Source organism: Propithecus coquereli, unplaced genomic scaffold (genome assembly GCF_000956105.1).
Source record: "Propithecus coquereli isolate 6110/MARCELLA unplaced genomic scaffold, Pcoq_1.0 Scaffold81, whole genome shotgun sequence".
NCBI lineage: Eukaryota > Metazoa > Chordata > Mammalia > Primates > Indriidae > Propithecus > Propithecus coquereli.
The window spans coordinates 5,426,530-5,448,272 of NW_012154285.1; the positions used below are offsets into that span (position 1 = coordinate 5,426,530).

At 47.3% G+C, this 21,743-nt stretch overlaps 1 protein-coding gene across 1 annotated transcript in view; it reads left to right on the plus strand.

Moving 5' to 3' along the window:
* Nucleotides 1-10,346, plus strand: part of ATP2A2 (ATPase, Ca++ transporting, cardiac muscle, slow twitch 2) — a 66,834-nt gene extending 56,488 nt beyond the window's left edge. The window contains exons 14-20 of the mRNA XM_012663446.1: nt 382-717; nt 1,771-1,991; nt 2,407-2,609; nt 4,304-4,389; nt 4,615-4,748; nt 5,333-5,450; nt 5,541-10,346. Of these exons, the coding sequence (XP_012518900.1) occupies nt 382-717; nt 1,771-1,991; nt 2,407-2,609; nt 4,304-4,389; nt 4,615-4,748; nt 5,333-5,450; nt 5,541-5,810 (1,368 nt within the window). The 3' untranslated portion in view covers nt 5,811-10,346. The remainder of the gene's footprint in view (nt 1-381; nt 718-1,770; nt 1,992-2,406; nt 2,610-4,303; nt 4,390-4,614; nt 4,749-5,332; nt 5,451-5,540) is intronic.
* Nucleotides 10,347-21,743: the final 11,397 nt, after the last annotated feature.

A 21,743-nucleotide genomic window follows, 5' to 3' on the forward strand; every position in this document is an offset into this window, starting at 1 on the left:
TCTAAAAACTAGGAATATTTTTAGACTATTCATTAGTTATTGAAGGTTAAAGTGTCTAAATTGGAGATTCCTTCCACTTTGCTACCTAGAGTAAAATTCTTTCATCCTAAAGCTTTGAACAGAAGGAATAAGCCTTGGTACTGTGAGCCACTGAGGTGGCCAGTGTCGTGATGTGCTTAACTCCTCAGTGTGTTTTTCCCTGTTTCAGAATGTTATTGTTTTGAGAGTCAAAGAATGATTTGGTAACAAAGGTGTAATGACTTTCTTTCCCTAATAAGAAAATTACAAGAAACCTTTCCTTATAATATATGACTGACCATTTTTCAAACTAGAGGAAAAAACAATTTTCTGCTTTAACTTAAAGCGATCCTCTTACTTTAGACCAATCTGACGTTTGTCGGCTGTGTGGGCATGCTGGACCCCCCAAGGATTGAGGTGGCCTCTTCTGTGAAGCTGTGCCGCCAGGCAGGCATCCGTGTCATCATGATCACGGGGGACAACAAGGGCACTGCCGTGGCCATCTGCCGCCGTATCGGCATCTTCGGGCAGGATGAGGACGTGACGTCAAAGGCTTTTACAGGTCGGGAGTTTGATGAACTCAACCCCTCAGCCCAGAGAGATGCCTGCTTGAATGCCCGCTGTTTTGCTCGAGTTGAACCTTCCCACAAGTCTAAAATCGTAGAATTTCTTCAGTCTTTTGATGAGATTACAGCTATGGTGAGTATGTTTGGACATACCCAGGTGATTCAGACGATACAAACACAACGGATTCTAATTTTGACCATTGAATTTTTAGTAGCTCCTTCCCAATTTGGAACTTCTTTTGTGATGATCTGGGCTATTTGTCTAGAATTGTGTTTATCAGTAGTTGGCATGCTGTATACAACTTGTAGAGAAGATCCTAGACTGGTTTCAGACCTAGAAGGGCCTTCTAAGTCAGTCACAGAGGAGCTTTTTGGTGATATCTAGTCTTTGTCTTGGTGAAAGTAGACATGTTTGTATCTTAAGTTTTCTAAAAGTTGGTTCAGGATGTAATCTGTCAGTGGTCTATCACCAGTGTTTGGATAATCCTTCTTTAAGTTACATGTTCTGGTGATGTGTTCTTTAAGAGCTAGATGTTTATGAAGCATTGTCCGTATTACTCCCCTTGTCTGATTTTCTTCACCCAGATATGTTAACATTGTGTTTTGCTTTTTCTATCTGTAAAATTTTGTTTTAAAGATATTACAGGTGTTCTCTCCTCCCTTTCTCCTCCTCCTCCCTCTTCCCTGTCTCCCAGAGGTAACCACCATCCTGAAGTTGGAATTTAGTCAAAGTGTTACAAATGTATTATTCCCATGTATGTTTTTATCTGTAGGCAATATTTACTATTTTTTCATATTTTTGAACTTCATAGGTTACATATTTTAGCAGTCTGTACCTTTTTCTACTTGAGATTTATCCATGTTGGATACAAGTACTTCACTCTAACTGCTATCTAAGTTGTATTTTTGATTTTGGTAAAATATAAACAAAATTCAGATAAATTTGAAGTTCCGCGTGTTCCACTTCCCTCTGAAGTCTTTTCGGTAAGATCATTTGGCAGTTTTGCATTTCCTAGGTAAAATGTGTTTTATGACACCAAATTATAAAACAAATTCTACTGTAACGCTTCACCAAGAGTCCTGCAGTCCTATTTGCTTTCCTTCTGCTTCCCATTCAGTGAGCCTTTGCTCAGGAGTGTGAGTGTTATGTGGAGTTGTCCAAACCAACCTTCGCTTTCCTTTTCAGACCGGCGACGGTGTGAATGATGCTCCTGCTCTGAAGAAAGCCGAGATTGGCATTGCTATGGGCTCTGGCACTGCAGTGGCTAAAACTGCCTCCGAGATGGTCCTGGCAGATGACAACTTCTCCACCATCGTGGCTGCTGTCGAGGAGGGGCGGGCGATATACAACAACATGAAGCAGTTCATCCGCTACCTCATCTCGTCTAATGTGGGGGAAGTTGTCTGGTGGGTCTCTGACAGCATCGCTTATGTTCCTGTCTGAAACTGCGGGCGGTGGTGGCCAGTTTTCCCAGTTTGCTCTCTCCGTACTGCAACAGCTTGGGAGGGTGGGGTGGACAAGACACAGGAATTCCTCATGAAGGTAAATGGTACTTGGACCCCAAGGAGGGTTGTCTGCGGCAGCCCCAATGTGCAGAGAATCCTCTTTCATGGAGAAATGAGTTTAAATTAACCAGATAAAGTCACATAAAATTCTTGGCCTTCTAAAAGTTAACTTTAATTCAGAACTGGGTGTAAATGTTTTATGATCACCAAAAGTTATTTCAAGTCATTGATTTCATGGTGGGAAGGTGGTAATGCTATTTAAGTAGCGGCCAAAAATCATTTGGGGTCTTTATCTTCTTTCCCTGGGTGGAAACAGTATTTTCCTGACAGCAGCCCTTGGATTTCCTGAGGCTTTAATTCCTGTCCAGCTGCTCTGGGTCAATCTGGTGACAGATGGCCTGCCTGCCACTGCACTGGGGTTCAACCCTCCTGATCTGGACATCATGAGTAAGCCACCTCGGAACCCAAAAGAACCGCTGATCAGTGGGTGGCTGTTTTTCCGTTACCTGGCTATTGGCTGTGAGTACAGTTTTTTATATTACTGATTTTTAAACAAACTGTGGGCCAAAATTTTGTAAATTCATCCCTTAAAAGCTTATTTTTCTTTTATCCCCATATTAGGGTAGCAAAGTAGAGGTTGTCTTCTTGCAGCTCAATGAACTGTACACCAAATTGACTAAAATCTCTTCACGGTTGTGTTGCTGGTTTAGCGTCTTGCCCTTCTTGGGCTGTTGTGAATGTGCAATCAAATGTCAAGGTTCTCAGCTATAGCCCCTTGTGCAAAGGGATACAGGGGTGCCTCAGGCTGGGTCCTGCCTTCGGAAAGCTCACAGGTGGGACTGAATAGATGATTATCACCAAGATAAAAAACTAAGTCTCCGTTGCCATAAGAGAAGGGCACTGCGGCTGGTGCGTGCACAGGGCCCTGCTGTACCTCAATCATCTCTGACCTCATCCTCCTGAGCTGGGTGCCACTTCTTCCCCATTTTGTACATTAGGAAAGTGAGGTCCAGATAGGAAATCATTTTTCCAGGACCCCGTAGGAGGGTGTGTTGTGTTAGTAATATGTTCACACAGTTTAATTAAGCACGAATGGTAATGGTATGGAGTGGAAAGGCTCTCCCTAGTCACTTTGCTCCAGTGTTGACGGTTTCTTTTACACCCTGTACCCTTCCAGAGGTGGTGTGGCGTGCTGCGCTCACCTGCGTGCTGACCCTTATCTAACCAACAGGAAGAAGTAAAGACAATTCTGTATCACTACATATCTAGCTGCCTAAGGCTCCATTGTAGTTCTTGGGTTAGCGGGTATATGCACTTGTAATTTTTTTTTTTTTTTTTTTTTGAGACAGAGTCCACTGTGTTGCCTGGCTAGAGTGCCGTGGCTGACTAGCTCACAGCAACCTCAAATTCCTGGGCTCAAGTGATCCTCCTGCCTCAGCCTCCCGAGTAGCTGGGACTACAGGCATGCGCCACCATGCCCGGCTAATTTTTTCTATATATTTTTAGTTGTAGATCATTTCTTTCTATCTTTTTAGTAGAGATGGGGTCTCGCTCTTGCTCAGGGTGGTCTCGAACTCCTGACCTTGAGTGATCCACCCGCCTCAGCCTCCCAAGCACTTATAATTTTTGACAGATGCTACTGTGTGGGGACATTCTCTTATTCTGAATTCTGTGTTCTCTACCACACCTTGCTGCTTTAATAAACTTCCTCAAGTCCAAACTAGTAGAGAGAAGGGATTAGTCCCAGAATATGCTTTGGGCCATGCCTTGTCGCTCAGTGTTGTGCACTAACTGCTCTCATGGCGTTTCCACAGAAAGATTCTGCTGGGCCTTTCGTGGAACAAATATATACTACTAGATGGCATCAGTTTGCCTAAAAGTCATGGTGTGATCTGGTCCCAGACAGTTTAGCCTTATGTGGAGGACACATGTGCCTGCAGTCTTACAGCATTCTCTCACTAGTCAGCAGTGCACAGGGTTCAGTAGGGTCTTGCTCATTCTGGAGGAAAGGTTGGCTAGTTCTATACCAGAAATGTCCCTGTCCTAGCTGCTTGGGTTGCTGGGCACGGGCAGTTGGTAGGAGCTCCTCAGGCTCCAATTACCATTGACATCAAGGTCTTTGTCCTCCTGAGGATTGGCCCACAGGCATCACCAGCAGTATGTGCCATGGGGCACTGTCCCAAGTGCATCAGTGTCGTCATGTTTGTTCCCAGGTTATGTCGGCGCTGCTACTGTGGGTGCTGCTGCGTGGTGGTTCATTGCCGCTGATGGCGGTCCAAGAGTGTCCTTCTACCAGCTGGTATGTAGCCACCTTTCTTTCTGTACCTTAGACGTGAAGTGTCTGTCAAATAATCTTAAGGTTCAAATAATAAGCAGTTGCATCTACAGTGATTCTGAAGGACCAGGCTTCTCTGGGAAATGGGGTAAACCCTCACCTGCTCTGCACTTGGGCTGGTCTGTGTTCTGGGCTTAGTGTGGAATTGGTGCCTGGGCTGATAAGAATTTGATTGGATTTTTGTTGCAGAGTCATTTCCTACAGTGTAAAGAGGACAATCCAGACTTTGAAGGAGTAGATTGTGAAGTCTTTGAGTCTCCCTACCCAATGACCATGGCGCTCTCTGTTCTAGTAACCATAGAGATGTGTAACGCCCTCAACAGGTGAGTGAGTCTTCCTGACAGGCTGAGGCGAGAATTCTGACCACCAGGGCCCTGGGGGATTGCGTGTGTGTCATGGTTGATTGAGGATCACAGGAAAGCTCCTCCCTTTCAAACAGAAAGAACAAGCAACACCGGTTTTAGAAGCTTAAGATGTTGTCACCTTCAGGAAGTAGTGGCAGCGCTTAGCCACGTTTCTTAACAGCTCTTCCTTAAAAGAAACAGTAGAGGCCGAAAATAGGAACTTCGGTACCCTGTGTGCTAGTACCCACTTAATACTGAGACAAATGGTATCATCCAATTAAGTGACAAAAATGGAAATTTCTAAATAGCCTAAGTGTCCAGGGCAATCGGAAACAGCTTTGAACCTGCTGGGATGGGATCTGCTGTGCTGAGCCTAGATGTAAAATTGGCAGTTTGTCCTACATCCGAACATTCTTTTCCTTAACTTTGCCACTGTAGAAACTTTCAGAATTAGGTCAGTGGAGGATGCCAGGTTAGCGGCTGCCTTACTGAAATAGAGTCCAGCATGGTCTCTAACTGCCTTTGCCTTTTGGGTGAGTTCACGTACTTTCCTCATTCTGCAGCTTGTCTGAAAACCAGTCCTTGCTGAGGATGCCCCCTTGGGAGAATATCTGGCTCGTGGGCTCCATCTGCCTGTCCATGTCACTCCACTTCCTGATCCTCTACGTGGAACCCTTGCCAGTAAGTGATCGTGGGACCAGGGCTGGGGACCAGCTGCCTCCCTTCTGGCAAGTCTCCAAAGAAGCATGACAAGGCTTCTTTGTGTTTCAGCTCATCTTCCAGATCACACCGCTGAATGTGACCCAGTGGCTGATGGTGCTGAAAATCTCCTTGCCTGTGATTCTCATGGATGAGACGCTCAAGTTTGTGGCCCGCAACTACCTGGAACCCGGTAAAGAGTGTGTGCGTCCTGCCACCAAATCCTGCTCGCTCTCCGCATGCACCGATGGGATTTCCTGGCCGTTTGTGCTGCTCATAATGCCCCTGGTGGTCTGGGTCTATAGCACAGACACTAACTTTAGTGATATGTTCTGGTCTTGACTGACAGTTCCCCGCAAAGAAGATGTTTAACTTAATCAATTAATTTTTTATTGTTTAAAGCAACTGTCTATTTCTGCTGAATTTTCACATGAACATACTGGCTGGTGACGGAGGTTTCATACTCTAGATTTTGTTTTGCTTTTTCTGACTCCAGTGGGGCAAGATTTTCCTTTTTTATACACATAATTAAAGTGTCCATTGACATGTACAGAGAACTAACACTATTTTATGCAAATATTTTTTTGTAGATGAAAAAGCATGTACAGTGTTCTGTTTAATACTCATCTTTGTATAAAAAAATAGTTGAGCCAGCAGACATTGTCAGCAAATCAATTGGCAGCAGATTTTAGGAAATGAATGTGCGTGGTTTTTTCTAAAACTAAATAGCATGTATTGTGTCTTTTGCATGATGATCTGGATTTAATTTGATATCACAGTCTAATTTTTATTCATTAAGCCAATTTTTCTGCACTGAGCAGAGTCCTGCTACCTCAGTCAGTATTTTTTGGTTTGCTACTTCCCTCACCACCCCCCTCAGCCCTCCGTTCACCCCACCCCACCCCACCACACCCCCAGCCCTGCTCGGCTTCTTCTATAGGATTTTGATGGTCCTGTTTACATCGGTCGTTTTAACAAGAGGTATGCCTGTTCTCGCTTGTGCAGAAAACATTGTTCCAGATTCAATCGACTGGGTTTATGTCCCTTCACATAGTTTTTAAGGTTATTTATTTAAATGTCTAATGTATTTTATTGTAACAGACATTGTTTTGCGCCAACATTGCCTATTTCAGTGGCACTTCAAAATCTAGTATAAAAAGAAAAATAAAACATTTTAAATGGACAGAGAAAAATAACGGTCTTGTTTTTAACTCTTAAGTTCTTAGCTTAGAACTTCAGTTTTACTATGCTTGAGGGGAAGAATGATCCTGTTCTGCTGCATTAGGTAGTTGTAGGAATTATGTTTTTTAATGTATAGGCACTAATTGTCATCTGTGGTATACATTTTATGCAAGTTTGTGCTGGCCTGTTCTAGCCTGGTGTAGAGAACATAAGGGCAAGTGCGTGTGTGTGTGCGCGTGTGTTTTGTAAAATCTGTAAATAGCACATGACCAAATGAACATATTGTATAGAACTATTTTTATTTGAATGTGGCACTAACCACCACCATCTTTGCGCATGTTCGAGATCAGTCTTACCAACAGTATATAAGTCATTAACAGTCCTAACTGTGGTGTTTTCCTCCAATGCCTTCCAACATCCATCAACTAACGTGAGTATTTCTTCCCTGGGATTTGGATGCTTTAGCCTAAAGGTGACTGCCACCAAATGTGATAACTATGTCACTAATGAATAAGCCTCTTTGTGTCAGACACTCCTGTGTTCCCTGACTCCCATGAGCAGTACAGGTGCCCATGTGGGCTCCCAGAGACTGCGTGGCATTAGCTAGCTGAAGTGTGACTCCCATAGAGTTCCACGCCCTGCTTGACAGTGGCAAGATGTCAGGGTGGGCTGAGCCAGAAAAAAGGCCTGAGGGTAAGAGCCTCATTGTCTTTTGGCCAGAGCTGTGCTGCCTCTAGTGCTGAAAGAAGGATTCATAAAAACAGGGGAGGCGCTTTTGATCTTTGTTAGCTGCAAGGAATCATCCCAGAACTTTGCTTTGTTCATGAAAAAGCAAAACATCTAGGGAAAGCTAGTAACTACCTGAACTAGTGAATTTGAGCATCAGTGGGTTCATTTTAAATAGGCCACCCCACCCCCTTCTAGGTCATGTCCTCAATGGCTAAGACTTAGCTCTCCATGGCATGCCAAAGCACAGTTACTAGGGCATGGCTCCGCTCAGCCCAAAACTGCCGGCCAGGTGAGGAGGCCTGTGCAGCAGCACCAGCCCTTCCCACAGGCCCTGACTGTGCTCGAGCAGCTGCTCGGGCTCTGGGTACTGGCGCAGCCAGGAGGTACGATGCAGATGCTTGGAGTTTGGGGAGAAGTTAAGGGTGTCAAACAGGACAAGGTCCTGTCAAGTTCAGAGGTCCAAGTTTAAGGGGATGGAAGAAGAGCATAGAAACTGACTCTAAAAGCACAATCCTGGTCAGGCTCACCATGCTGCCTCCAGCTGCTTTTGGGGAATTGGGGCTTTCGGGAAGGAAGGCCGGGTTGCCCAGCAGAGAAGGTTAGGGCAGGGTTGGGTTTCGCCAGTGTTGGCATCATAGAGTATGAAAAATGGGTTGAGTGGCTCAAACGCAAGGAGTGTGTCTGAGCTGCACACTGAAGTAGGCTGTCTGAGCTTGTTGGGTGGGACACTGTTCAGTGGAAACAAAACTAACCAAATAGCTTTTCCTGACTCAATTCCTTGACTTAGCAGCCTTACAAAGAAAGTTGAATGGTGCGGGCTGCAGGAGGAGACACACCTGACCCCAAATGGCCCTGGGCTGGCTGTTGCCTTGTGGTTTCTCAGCTTCAGCCCCTTCCAGCCCAGAGAGACCATTTGGGCACCTGCTTCCTTTTGCCCAAAGAGCCGAGAGCAGGTTAGGCCCACTGCTGGCTTTAGCAGGGCCACATGGGCTTTCCTGGTCAAAAACATTTCAGCATCTACTCCTTGGCTAAGTCAACCCACAAAGACCAAGTCTAGCGCCGTGATCTTGGGCACATCCCTGGCCTCAGTCCTCCACGCTGCAGTGAGGGCCAGGTGCTCAGCCCTGCCCTCACCCGGCACCCTCAGGAGGGGACATAGTAAATGGAGAAGGCAGGGTCGGCTTCAGCCCCACCCTGCACCTGTTTGTCAAGCAGCTCTTGCCTGAGACTCAGCTTCAAGTTCTTACCTGATGGGCAGGTGGCTTAAGAGTTATCTGTGTCTCTTTTTGCTACCCCGTGCCTTCCCTGCCTCTTTAAGCTTTGCCCTTTTCCCAGGAGACCTGCCATTCTCACACATCCCCTAATTGGGACACCACTGCAGCGGCTCTGTAAAACGCAAGTGGTCCATTCTGGAGGGAGCTGTCCTGAGAACTCAGTGAGCTCCCAGGCAAGCAGGGCCGCTGGCCAGCCTCCCTCACAACAGCTGCCACGTCACCCTCTGGCTGGGGCTTCAGCCCAGTGAGTGAGGTGCGCAGACCTCAGGAATACTGAGACCGCAGTGCTAGCTCAGTGTCTGCCAGCCACCTAGCCACAGCCTAGAGGCAGAGCCCACGGTCTGCAGTGCCCGTGAGCTAAGTCAGTGGCTGCCCTTGACTGTAACCACCGAGTTCTGTTCAAACAACCTCTCTACAGTTACTGAGAAAGGTGGTCCTCGGCCTTCTTGACCGAGGGGAGTGGTGACGAGCCACCAGGACTGGGTGGAGCGGGGCCTTGGCCCAGAGGCCAGCTGTGGGCTGGGAGGGCTGCGCCACTGCCCTGCTGCTCACTCCTCTGTCAGCCTCACCCTCCGCACCGCTAACCAAGACATTGTCCTGCTTGTCTCTCTGCTCTAAGCGCCTGCAATGATGTTAAGTGCCTCATGGGGTTTTCCTCCAAAGCCTTTGCTGTGGAGCCAGATGTCGCGAGGGGTCTGTGTCACAGAGTCAGTGCTTCTAGATGCAACCCCGTGTGGGCGGCACCTCAGGGACAGTCAATCGGAAATGCTGGTCTTGAAATCAAGCTGAATATTCTTTTTCAACTGTCACTATTGATCTTCATCTTAAATAGTTAATCTAACATTTCCTCCTGTATTTCATGAAGCTGATTTCCTCTCTCTTTCCTTTTCAGCAATACTGGAGTAACCACTTCCTAAACCATTTTGCAGAAATGTAAGGGTATTCGGTGTGTGCATGTGCGTTTTTAGCAACACATCTACCAACCCTCTGCATGATTGATGTTGGGGGGAAAAGAAAAGTAGAAAAAAGTTCCCAACTCATTGTGTGTTATGTGGAGGAAATGTGTATTACCAATGGGGTTTTTAGCTTTTAAATCAAAATATTATAAATGTACAATTTAGCTTAAGGAATCAGAAAGCCTCTCCAGAGAAGTTTGGTTTCTTTGCTGCAAGAATAAGGTTCTAAAACCTTATCCATGAACTTAGAAGCCATCGGCCAAGTCACCACATTTCTCTGTGCAAAACATCACAGCTTATGTAAATGTACAATATTCAATTGTAATGCATGCCTTCAGTTGTAAGTAGCCAATTTCTCTACAGTGACATTGAAACATGCTACTTTTTAATTGGCCCTGTACAGTTTGCTTATTTATAAATTCATTAAAAACACTACAAGTGTTGAATGGTTAAATGTAGGCCTCCAGTTCATAACTTTGGTTATTTTTTTAGTGTGCAGACAGCTATTTCGCACTGTATTAAATGTAACTTATTTAATGAAAGCAGAAGCAGTAGACAGATGTTGGTGCAATACAAATATTGTGATGCATTTATCTTAATAAAATGCTAAATGTCAATTTATCAAAGCATGTTTGACTTTAGACTGTAAATAGAGATCAGTTTGTTTCTTTCTGTGCTGGTAACAATAAGTGTTGCACAGACATGGTTTCAGGTAAATAAATCTATTCTACGATAAATTCTCGGTGCGGTGGTGACTGTTCTGTGGGAGGGTGCAGGGTGGGTGGTGGGCACCAAGGGCCTCCAGCCTTGTGCCTGCACCTCTGCAGGGAACGCTCAGTCTGAGCAGAGAGGCTCACGTGGGTACAGGGGGTGGAAACGTTTTGGACATGACTTTGTGCACAGGGGAACAGACTGGTAGAAGGGCCGCCTGTGGGAAATGTGATCTGTAAGAGTCCTGCCTCCTTGCCCTTCAAGGATGGGAAAGCTAAGTGTTCATCACCAGTGGGGCCTTCAGAGAAACAAACACAAGGCCTCACTAGTCAACACAACCAAGAAAGCTGAGACGCCACCCAGAGTTGTCGCCAGCCTGAAAAATTTTGGAGACTGTAGCAATGGAGAGATGCTTCTAAGAGTGTTCAGATGCAAAATGTAAAATTCTGCATTCCCTGTTGCTGACAGATGTAGAAGAGAGAGTTGAAATGTACTGAAACAGCTACTGGCATTCATCCCCTTGATGGACACTCAGTGCTTATTTTCCAGAGATGGTTCGCAGTTGGGCTTTTCTCTGTTTTTTGAATTCCATAAGATGGTTCTTTTATTACTTAAATTATCAGGATGCAAGAATAAGTGAATGATTCTGTAAGTCTAATAAAAACACTATGAGTCCTATCGACTCTATTGATGTAGTAAAACTTGATAAAATTTAACGTCTATTCTTAAAAAAAGTATAACTAAATTCCCATTTATTAGAACAAACTTAAAAGTAAACCAAAAGTGTTGAAACACTTCAGAATTATACTCAAAGTCCACTATTGCCCACTACATAACACTTCTGGAGACATGAGTCAGTGGAATCAGAGAAGAAAAAAATGCCTTCTGAATGAAAAATAGCAACCAAGGGTCATATCACATCAATGGAAACATCTTGTTCTTAGATAGGAAAGTTAATAATTCAGGGAGAACTGCTATCTTAACCTGAATGATCTATAATTCTTTACATGGAAATGCCAACAGTGGTTTTAATCAGGCAGGTTGATTCTAGTAACACGAGGGGGACAAAGTGATGGAGCGCACCAAGGTCTTAACTACACACAAAGCTGTAGTAATCACGGGTACGAGCATACCGTTAGAAGACATATGTTATAGTATTTGATAGTACAATAGGGACATCACAGTTAATTTATTGTATGTTTCCAAATAATTAGAATTGTAACGTTCCCAACACAAAAGACAAATGTTTGAGATGATGGATATCCCAATTACCCCGATTTGATAATTAGACATTAAATACCAAAACCCCCATAAAGCTGCAGTAACTAAATGCATTATTTGAAGGGTGGTGTTTCACCTTAGCAAGTGAAAGTTGGCTTCTTACATGGGTGGTCATCTTGAAAAAACAGAGCTTATATCCCTTACACCCAATAAATTGCAAACGGTTCAAAAGATTTGAAAAATGAAACTATACACTCCCAAAAGAAAAGCAGTTAAATGATATAAACAGGAGAAAACTTGAATAGTTTATAAATGTGAAAAGATGCTCAGCCCTTGCTTGCAAATTGAAATCACAAGATGTCATTTCATGCCTGTCAATTGACCAAAAAATGGGTCTTCTGATGCCAAGGATGTGGAACGAAGCAAGCGCTTGGAACGAGGAGATGCTCTCCACACCACCCGTCCTTCCGGTCCACTCCCAGATCACCTAGACACTCGCACGTGCAGGAAGAGCCACGCCAGAGTGTTTATGGGAGAAAAGTCAAACAACTAATTTACCAGTAACAGCAGCAGGAAAATGGGTAAGTACATTGAGGTATATCCAAATCATACTCAACAGCTATGAAAATAAACTACAACCACAGGCTTCAGCCTAGATAAATCTCTTCACCTGAACGGTGAAGCCAAGTGCAGCAACACAGAACACCTGCATGTTATGTTTTAAATACACACAGCGCCGCCATACAGCAGTCTCAATGTGGCCCAGGGGCAAGCCAGGCTGCTGAGAAGGTGCGTGCACCAGAACGGGAACAAACGTGGACTAGTAACAGATCAGTAACAAGAATTTGCAAACAACAGGGATGAGAAACCCTGGATTGGAAAGCGGTTAGTTCCTTGAGGGAGAGGGTGAGATGAGGAAGGGTGGGCAGGGCTCTGCCTACCCAGGATGCTTGGGTGGTATGTATACAGGTGGTCATGCCTGTTTGCATGTCAGACTTTAAGTTTATTACAGAAGTGCTGGAATAAAACAGAAGATGAAAGGCCTTTCTAAGCATGACAAAATCCTGGAAAAGGAGTGACAAATTGACTACATAAAAATGTAAGATTTCTGAATAGAATACTCCTCTCTAAAGTCAAAGTATATATTTGTGTTGAATATAACCAAGCGAATTTCCTTCACATCTCATTTGCAGTGAGAAAGGTTGATCGTGATCTCTCCTTTGCAGGCGGCATTGGGAAACAGGTACGGGTCCACCGAGGGCGAGGAGATGGGTGGCCCCGTCTCCAGAGGGCAGTTTAACACTATCGCATTGTGAATTGTCCACGCTCTCTGACCAAGCACTTCACTTTCATGAAATCCTCCCACATGCTCACAAAACAAGTATAATCCCTGCTGCGCTGTGTAACAAAATATTGGCAATAACCTGGATGCTCATCAATAAGCAAGACGTTGAATAAACTAGAGAACATTCGGACCATGGAATATTGTCCAGCCTCAAAAAGGACAAGGGAAGACGCGTGTGGAGCAACAAGAATGGTGCCAGTATACGTGTCTGCACAGCAGTCTGTACGACAGTCTGCCATTTGTGTCAAAAACAGGAGGAAGTTCACGGTTTCCATTATAGCAACGACAGTTGCTAAGAATAACTGCTGGGATATGGACGGCAGGCGGCGGCAGCCAGGTGTGGGAGTGGGCGTTACAGAGGAAGCAAGGGGAGGAGGCGAGAACAATCCACGTGGTAATGACCTGGAGTTGGAGACACCAGGATGAATTCACGTCAGCTTCCTATTGACAGGGTTCCGCACAGAAACACTGACAGTGATGTGCACACATATTTCCCTGCACTGTCACCTGAGAGGGCGACAGTCACACTTAGCTTCTGGTTTTAGGTTTCTGACACCATCTCCAATAAGAGGAATCAGGGCTTCTTGGAGAAATGGCTGATTTCAGGGCAGGGGCAGAAAATACACAGCACGTGCCTGGAGAACACCGCAGTGCCAGAAAGTGAGGACGTGCTCTGAACAGCTACGGAAACAGAGCAAGCTGGGGTTACTGTCCAGGGGACACAGGAACCAACTGAAGAAGCTACGAACAGCCAAAGCTGGAACAATTTGAGCATCAAAATAAAGTAGTATTGGGTTATAATCCGAAGTATAAAAATAAATATCTACGAGTCCATATTGATTATAAATAAAGAAATAAATGGGAGTAACTAGAAATCTGTACCAAACTCCAAGCCATTTCTGTAGATGCTCTGCCCTCGTGGCGAGTGACGCTCCCCCTCCCCAAGGGCTGCACTTAGTGACTTCCCTCCTGAGAGCACACGCAGCGGACAGGGAGAGACCTGACAGACACCACCTGCCCAGGCGCCCGAAGGTTAACAAACATGACCTCAGCCGGCTGATGTCATCTTGATCTGTGTTGAAAGTGCATTTTACCTCTGTGGTCTTTCTCCCCAAGCTCATCACCTTAGTCTAATCATCTGGAAAACACCTGACAAATCCCAAAAGATGAAACCCTGACCAGCACTCCTCAAAACTGCCAAGGTCATGAAAAACAGGAAAGTGTGAGAAAAGTACAATCACCAAAGTAAAGCTTGATGGACGGACGTGGCCTCAGAGTTGACATAGCAAAATAATGAATGAATGAAACTGTAGATGAGAGGAGACTAACTAAAATGCAACAGAAAGAAAAAGCTGGGAAATACGGAAAAAAGGTTAGGATACCTGGAAGACAGGCTGAGAAAGTGATAAAGTGAAATGAAATATATTAATACATTCCACTGCAACTTCAGAAGAGAGTGTGAGAGGTACTATTTGAAGAGATGGCTGAGAATTTTCAGAACTGAAAAAAGACAACAATCCACAGATGCAAGGATCCTAGTAAGTCCCAAACAGGATAAATAAAAAGAAATCCAAGCCAAGACATAGTATAGTGAACTGCAAAAACCAAAGAAAATCTTAAACAGGAAGAAAAAAAATAGGCATCACCTTCAAAGGAGTGACAGACTAACACTGGCTTCGCGACGTGAACGGTGGATGCCTGAAAACTGGGGGGTGACAGCTTCATGTGCTGAAAGAAACGGATGGCAACCCGGGGAAAATATATAGTATTCAAGGAATCAGGGTGAAATAAAGATATCTTCAGACAAAAACTAAGAATTCTTCATCAGTAGACCCACTAAGGGAAACTCCGGATGGGGACAGGTATAAACAGAGTTTAAGGGATCTGAGGGCGTCTCTCCTCCAAGAGGACAGTAAAGACCTTGATTAACTCCAGGTGTGGACGGGGGTGCCATTCCTAGGATAACCACTAAGGGACAGAAACACGGGCAAAACCAACCAACCAACCAAAGGAAAAAAGGAAAGAAACCTAAAATGACATAATAGAAAGGATAAAATTATAGATTCCATCCCAAATATAATCAACAATATTATAAAAATATACTAAATACGTTATTTCTGTTGCTCCGTTTCTGAAACGGTGACATTAGTATGCCTCAGATGTTCCTGTTTTCAAAAGCAATCTTACTTCTAACGTGAGTCCATGTGGCAAGAAGAGACAAAAACATGTCCAGTAGTCAGCTAGTGAGTGTTGGCAAAGTTTAAGTTGGTTATTTTTCCAGCAAAATTAGTAGAAACTATAAAATGTATTTTGTAAGTTTGCAAACTACCTTGTAAATCAAAATACCTTGATTTGGGATTTAAAAAGTACAAAGTGTAACGTTTAAATTTCTTTGATATTTATCAATCAACTTGTTAAAAAACAGATTTCACTGAAAACTGAGACTTGACTTTTTAAATAAACTCTGCTGATGAACTGTACAAATACAAAAAGAAGGGTGGTATATAAACTTATGTGATTTCAGATTACTTTTGGAAAAATAAATTTTGGTTGCCTCTGGGGAGGGAACTAGAAGAAAGGCAGGATGACACTGCCAAGAGTAAGGTCAGGGGTCTTGCCGTTGCAAATAGCAATAGTTATTATAAAGCTACAGTAATAAGGCAGTGCCTTATACTGACCAACAGTACGGACGGGAGTTTTCAGAAACACAGTGCACTTCTACAAATGCCCGACTTACAGCCCAGCTGACATTATAATTCAGTCAGTGGGAAAAGCAATCATTTTTTAAATAATTGGTTGTTATTCATGTTTAAAAATACATTTTTAAAAAATCAATAAAATTGGATCCCTACCTCACACGTAGCATACATTTTGACCTTGAGATAAGGAAGGATTTCTTAAGAATTAGAAAACACAACCATAAAGAAAAATATTCAACTACATTAAAATTAAGACCCACTGTTAATCAAAAGATACTATAAAAAGAATGAGATCGAGTGCAGGGGCTCACACCAATAATCCCAGCACTTTGTAAGGCCAAGGTGGAAGGATCACTTGAGGCCAAGAGTTCAAGACCAGCCTGGACAACATAGCAAGATCCCATCCCCACAAAAAATTTTAAAATTAGGCACACTGTGGTTCCAGCTACTTGGGAGGCTGAGGCAGAAGGATCACTTGAGCCCAGGAGTTTGAGGCTGCAGTGAGCTATGATCACACCACTGCACTCTGGCCTGGGTGATAGAGCAAGACCCCATCTTTAAAAAATTAAATGAAATTAAATTCAGAATCCTGGATGTCTTTGGCAGGGGTTGGGGGATGGAAGAAGTAGGGGATGGGGTCTGAGCACACAGGGCGCTCCTGGGGTGATGAAACTGTCCTATTTCGTGACCTGTGTGGTGTGTACACGTGTTATACCTGTCGTTCCTTAAACACTACCTATGTTTCCATACACTTGTATAGGTATGCTATATTTCACCAATTTCACATTTTTCTTAAAAGAATAAAAGAGATACTTGTCAGCCCCTGGGCAGGCTCTTGGCCCTGGCCCATGGGCAGAATTATTCTGAGCAGAGGCCGCTCTCCCGGATCTGCTTAGGATCTCCACAGACCCTTCACCTCCCCTAGGATGACAGAAGCTTGGCTTGTGTCTACACCCGACATTCTGGACAACGCTCCAGATGGGGGCTGTGTGTAGGGTCACCTCTGTCCCGTCCCATCAAACACTGGCGGGGCGCGGGAGCAGCCTGCAGGGTGCTGGCTGGCTTGTTTGGGGCCCTCAGGGCCGGGGCTTCCATCTGGGCCTCTCAGGACAGACCTCTGCTCGCCACGATTCCCACTCAATTCCTGGCCCAAACCCGTCGCCCCGTGGGGACCAACGAGGGAGGTGGGCCCGTGGGTGAGGGGCTGGTGACTGCAGTCATCGGTGGAGGGTGATCCAAGAGTCAAGTAAGAATTTCCAGGACCAGCCCCGAGAGGCTCAGGGCAAATCTGCTGATCTGGCGCCAAAGGGGGCCCAGCCACGGGGCAGAGGGCAAGGCCCCTGTTCTCAGGGACACTGACCCCAAAGACCACGGTTTAGCCATCAAGGGCTGCTACCCATCCACACTCCCCACTCCAGGACACTGAGTGCTGACATCTCTGCCACGAAGCCCTTGTCTGATGACAGGGAGAGAGGACCCAACTCTCATGGAGGCACAGAGAGGCTAAGGAAGCTGCCCATGGCCACACAGCGTTACAGGCCATCCACCACCCCCGCAGCAGGGAGAAGCCTGCGCTCCCAGAGGCTCAGCCCTCCTTGTGGGGAGGGTGAGTGACTCTGAGGCGGCACCAAAGGAGGGGGGACTCGGGTGACACAAGCTGCCATACCCATCCCCAACACACACCCGCATCAGGCACGGACTCCCTCAGCCTGCACGCAGTGGGGTCTGACCTCGTCCAGGAAACCCCCAAACCCAGAGTCAGACAAGGGCTGACTCCAGGGCTCCAAGAAAGCTCAGGGGGAGGCCTCGAGCCAACCACACGCTCCAACTCCAGCCAGAGACTGGAGGGCTCCTGCTTCTCCCCTAACCTGAAGCCCATAGATGGGCTCCCTGGGGACGGGGCGGCCACCCCCAGGGGAGAGGGGAGGCTGCAGGGCTGGCCTGGGCTTACAGACTCGCTGCACAGAGAGGATGATCCAGCCAGCCCCCTGCAAAGTTCCAAAAACGATCCTAACACTCGCACTCTGAAAGTCCCTGCTAGGAATTTACCCAAAGAAGGAAAAAGCTGTGAACACAAAGGAGGTCACCAGAGGGTTGTTTATAAAGAGACAGACACTGGAAGATTTAAGTGGCCGGCAAGAGCTGCGTCGTGATGGCGCTGCTCTTGCCAGACTGCAGCCTCTAAATCCCCAGCAACAGACAGCGAGGTGCACCTAAGGTGGCTGTTTTCTCAGGAACAGGCTATAAAATTGTGGCGAGATCACGGTTAAGACCGTCCTAAAGCTCCAGGCAAGAGGCTCTGGACAGACAGAAACAGCTAACATGTCCATCTGAGACTCAGTTTGCTCATCTGCGAAATGGGGCTAACCCCACCTCCCCAACCTCAGCAGGTGAGGCTGAGACGTGATGACGGGCCCAGATGAGCACTCAAGTAGCAGCAGCTAAAGCAAATCAAGACAATGGTGCATCTGCCACGCCTGAGACTGGCAAAAAAAAAAAAAACGAGACCGAAAACAGTCGATGCCGCCGGGGAGAATGAGGAAAATAAGCACCCACCCCCACCTGCTACTGCCGGAGGGTAACCCGACAGCGTCTGTGACAAACTTCAGGGCGCACGCTGAGAGCCAGGAATTTCACAAGGAACTTGACCTTTGCATGCGCTTGGAATGTCAGGCCAAAATATGTTCATGACAGCGCGGACTGTAAAAATTATGGACGAGACAGGAGCAAGTGTCCACCAGCCAAAGGGCAACAGAAATTGTGTCACCCACAGCATGGACACGAACGAAGGGCGCACCGACGCCCCTGGCACAGAACGTTTCTGTGCTCAGAAGGACCTCGAGTCGCTTTGCATAATTAGGCAAAAGTACTGAACTATTTTTCTAAAGGTAGAACCAGAAACTTATTTTGGGGAGGGACAATGGGATTCCACAGAGATTTGGAAGTAGATCTATTTTTAATTTTATACCTTTGAATTTTTTTTAACTGTAGTTTTTCTAACACATACATGTTACAAATATATATTGTATTTGATGTGAATTGAGATGTTACCAGGGTGATCTAGATGCAGGCTTACAGCCCATCTCTTCACTGTTGTCTTTTTTATTGTGATAAAATATATATAACAAATTTTAGCGTTTTTAAGAATTTTTTAAAATTTTGTAGAGATGGGGCCTGGCTGGGCTCAGCAATCCTCCTGCCTCAGTCTCCCAAAGTGCTGGGATTACAGGCGTGAGCCACTGAGCCCAGCCTCATTTTAACTATTTTTAGTACAGTGCAGTGGCATTAAGTATATTCACAGTGTTGTGCAACCATTATCATCATTTCCAGAACTTGCCAAATATTCCAAATAGAAACTCTGTCCCCTTTAAACATGCATTCACTCCCTCCTCCTGCCCCGGCAACCTCTCGTCTACTTTCTGTCTCTCTGAATGCAACGACACTAGGTGCACCTAAGTGGAACCGGACAGTATTTGTCCTTTTGTGATTAGCTTCTCTCATTTAGAATTTAGAATAATGTCCTCAAAGTTCATCCATGAGTAGCACGGTCAGACTTTCCTGTTCAAGGCTGAACGCTCTCCCACTGTAACGATACGCGTGTGTCACTGTGTTCACTGGTCAGTGGACATTTGGGCTGAGTCCCCATTTTCGATTCTTTTGGGTGTAGACCCTGAGCGGAATGCCAGATCATACAGTAACACTATTTTCGAACCGCGAGACTGTTTTCCACAGCGGCTGCGCCATCTTGCACCCCCAGCACTGCACAGGCCTCTGCTGTTTTTGAGTCAGCGTTTTCTTTCAGTGGCTGCTCAGGAGGCCAGCTGTGGGCTTCTGGCTTACTCCCCGCCCTGCGGGTACGTGCGGTCTGTGAGGTAAGCGACAGGTGCTGTGCTGCCAGCGACCTTCCTCAGCAGTCTAGGAAAACCCCACGCCCCAGCCCTGGCTGGTGGCAGCCCAGGTGTGGCCCAGGTACGCCTGGGGCAGGTCTGCCCCGCCTGCACAGGCCTGGGAGCCGTCTAGACAGCAGAAGCCTGGCCTTTGTGCACCAAGAGGGGAGGTGCAGCCAGGGCCCCTCCTGCCACCCGAGGGCGGGGAGGCCCCAGCGGGAAGTGGAAAACTTTACTGTGGCACTTACCTCAAGGGCCCCTCCCAGCGCCAGGGATTGCTGGTGACCTGCCCAAGGCCGCTGCCCCTGGAGGCTGCAGTGAGCTGCGTGTGGAGTCCGGCCTCCCCGCCCGACATCAGCAGGCCGAGCGTGGCCAGGGAAGAGCACGCGGTGAGCTCTGGGAAGCGTCTCCCCGCAGGCCCGGGCCTGCCCCGGGCGGCCGGTGCAGGCCGGGAAGGCAGCGAGCGCAGGTGCAGCCGGTGGAGGCCAGTTCCTCCCACCGCGGCCACGGGCAGCTGCAGCAGAGCCCCAGGTCCTCTGGCGTCAGGCCTGTGGCTCCCGGGACCCTCAAGCCCCCTCCCAGGCTTCTCAGTTTGTATTTGGTCCAGGGAACACCAGTCAGGGTGGGACATGGTTAAAGGTGCAGATTCCTGGGCCACGAGCCCTGCCCTGGATTTAAACTACAGTTTGGTGCCAGCCAGGAGTCCACGCTCAGAGCTGGGAAAAAGCCGGCCTCTCTCTCTGGGGAGGAACTCAGAGGCAGGAGTGTGGGCCCACGCGGTGCTGGCAGAGCTCCTGCCATCCGGGGATGTGTGCAGGGGCCACAACTACCAGGCACGGGTTCAAAAGGGGAGAAAGGTCCACATCGGACCCCTCAGCCTCCTGCCTGCTCAGCTGTGGGTCCTCCAGCAGAAAGGGGCAGGAAGACTCCAGAGCGATACCACCCCCCAAGTCCCCAGGGAGGACAGAGAGGCTGGCATGCCCCTGGTGACCAGCTCCATGCTGACCGACTCACAGGCTAAATGCCCACATGGCCACTGATCCCCAGCCCGTAGGCGGGAGGGCGGGACCTTCAGACCCCAGGCCGGTCTCCGAATCACCTGGAAGGCAGGAAATGGCAGGACCTAGTTAAAACAGCCCCCACTGGCTGTGTGAACCTCCAGAAGGCACCGTGACTGCGGGCATTTGCGGGGCCGGCCCCGGTCAGCTGCTTGGTCTCCTGGCAGGTGGCTCAGTGGGAAAAGCCCTTCCTGGGCCTCCCTGCCCTTCTGAGGCTTTTGTTTGTGAGACCATGACTGTGGCAGTGCCAGGCGAGAGCTTCGGCACGCTCCCTCCCAGTCAGACTTCTCCCATCCTTTGCTGTGGACCAGGAGTGTTTCTCAAATGTATGCAAGGAAGCTTCAGCCGCCTCTTCCAACCCGGTTGTCACCATGAGGCTGGAGCTGCAAGTGGGAAGGACCCCGGAGTCCAGCCCGGGGTGCAGCTGGGACGAAGGGGCCTGGAGTGGACAGGCCACAATGATCAAGGGGCTTCCCGAGGAGCCAGCAGAGGGAGGAACGTGAGGTGCCCAGCGATGTCTCAGGGCCTGGGCTCCAAGACACTGATCCAGACGGGATTCGGTGAGCTGACGGGAGAAACGAGGGGTGGGCGGGCTGGCTTCCTCCCGGAGTCCGGGAAAGGCAAAGGTTTTGCCTTTTCTCTCACCGCAGTACTTACTGCAGTAACCGGGCTGAGGCGGCCCTCGAGGCTGCATCTGGGAAAGAGTGCTAAGGCCAACGGCAGCGTCTTCTCCCTGCCACACCCTCACATGGCGAAACCCAACTGCCTGCGGCCTCCTTAGAGCAGCTCAGGTGAAGTGCCACTGGGCAGGCTTTGGCTCTCGTACTGAAATACATTTTCACAGAAGCTTTTTGCCCATTTTAAAGTGCAGCTATCAGATATTCTGAATTTTCCAGGTACATCAAATTCACATCTTGTAGCATCTTTGACCAACTTTGTTTTAATGAGAGTTTGAGGTTACCTGTGACATCCCCCCTCGCCTCCAATTAACCGTGTACTCAAAAGGCAGCGCATTTTAAGACACAAGGGGGAGGGTGGGTGAAGAATCTCCCAGCTCAGGGTGCGACACTGCAGGCTGACCCATGCCAGAGTGCTGAAGCCAGACCCTGAGCCCAGAGTCGGGCGGACTCAGTCTGAAATCTGGCCAGACTCTCAGGTCCCAGGGAGATTCACCATCCAAAAATGCAAATGGATGCACCAGCTCGGGCTATCT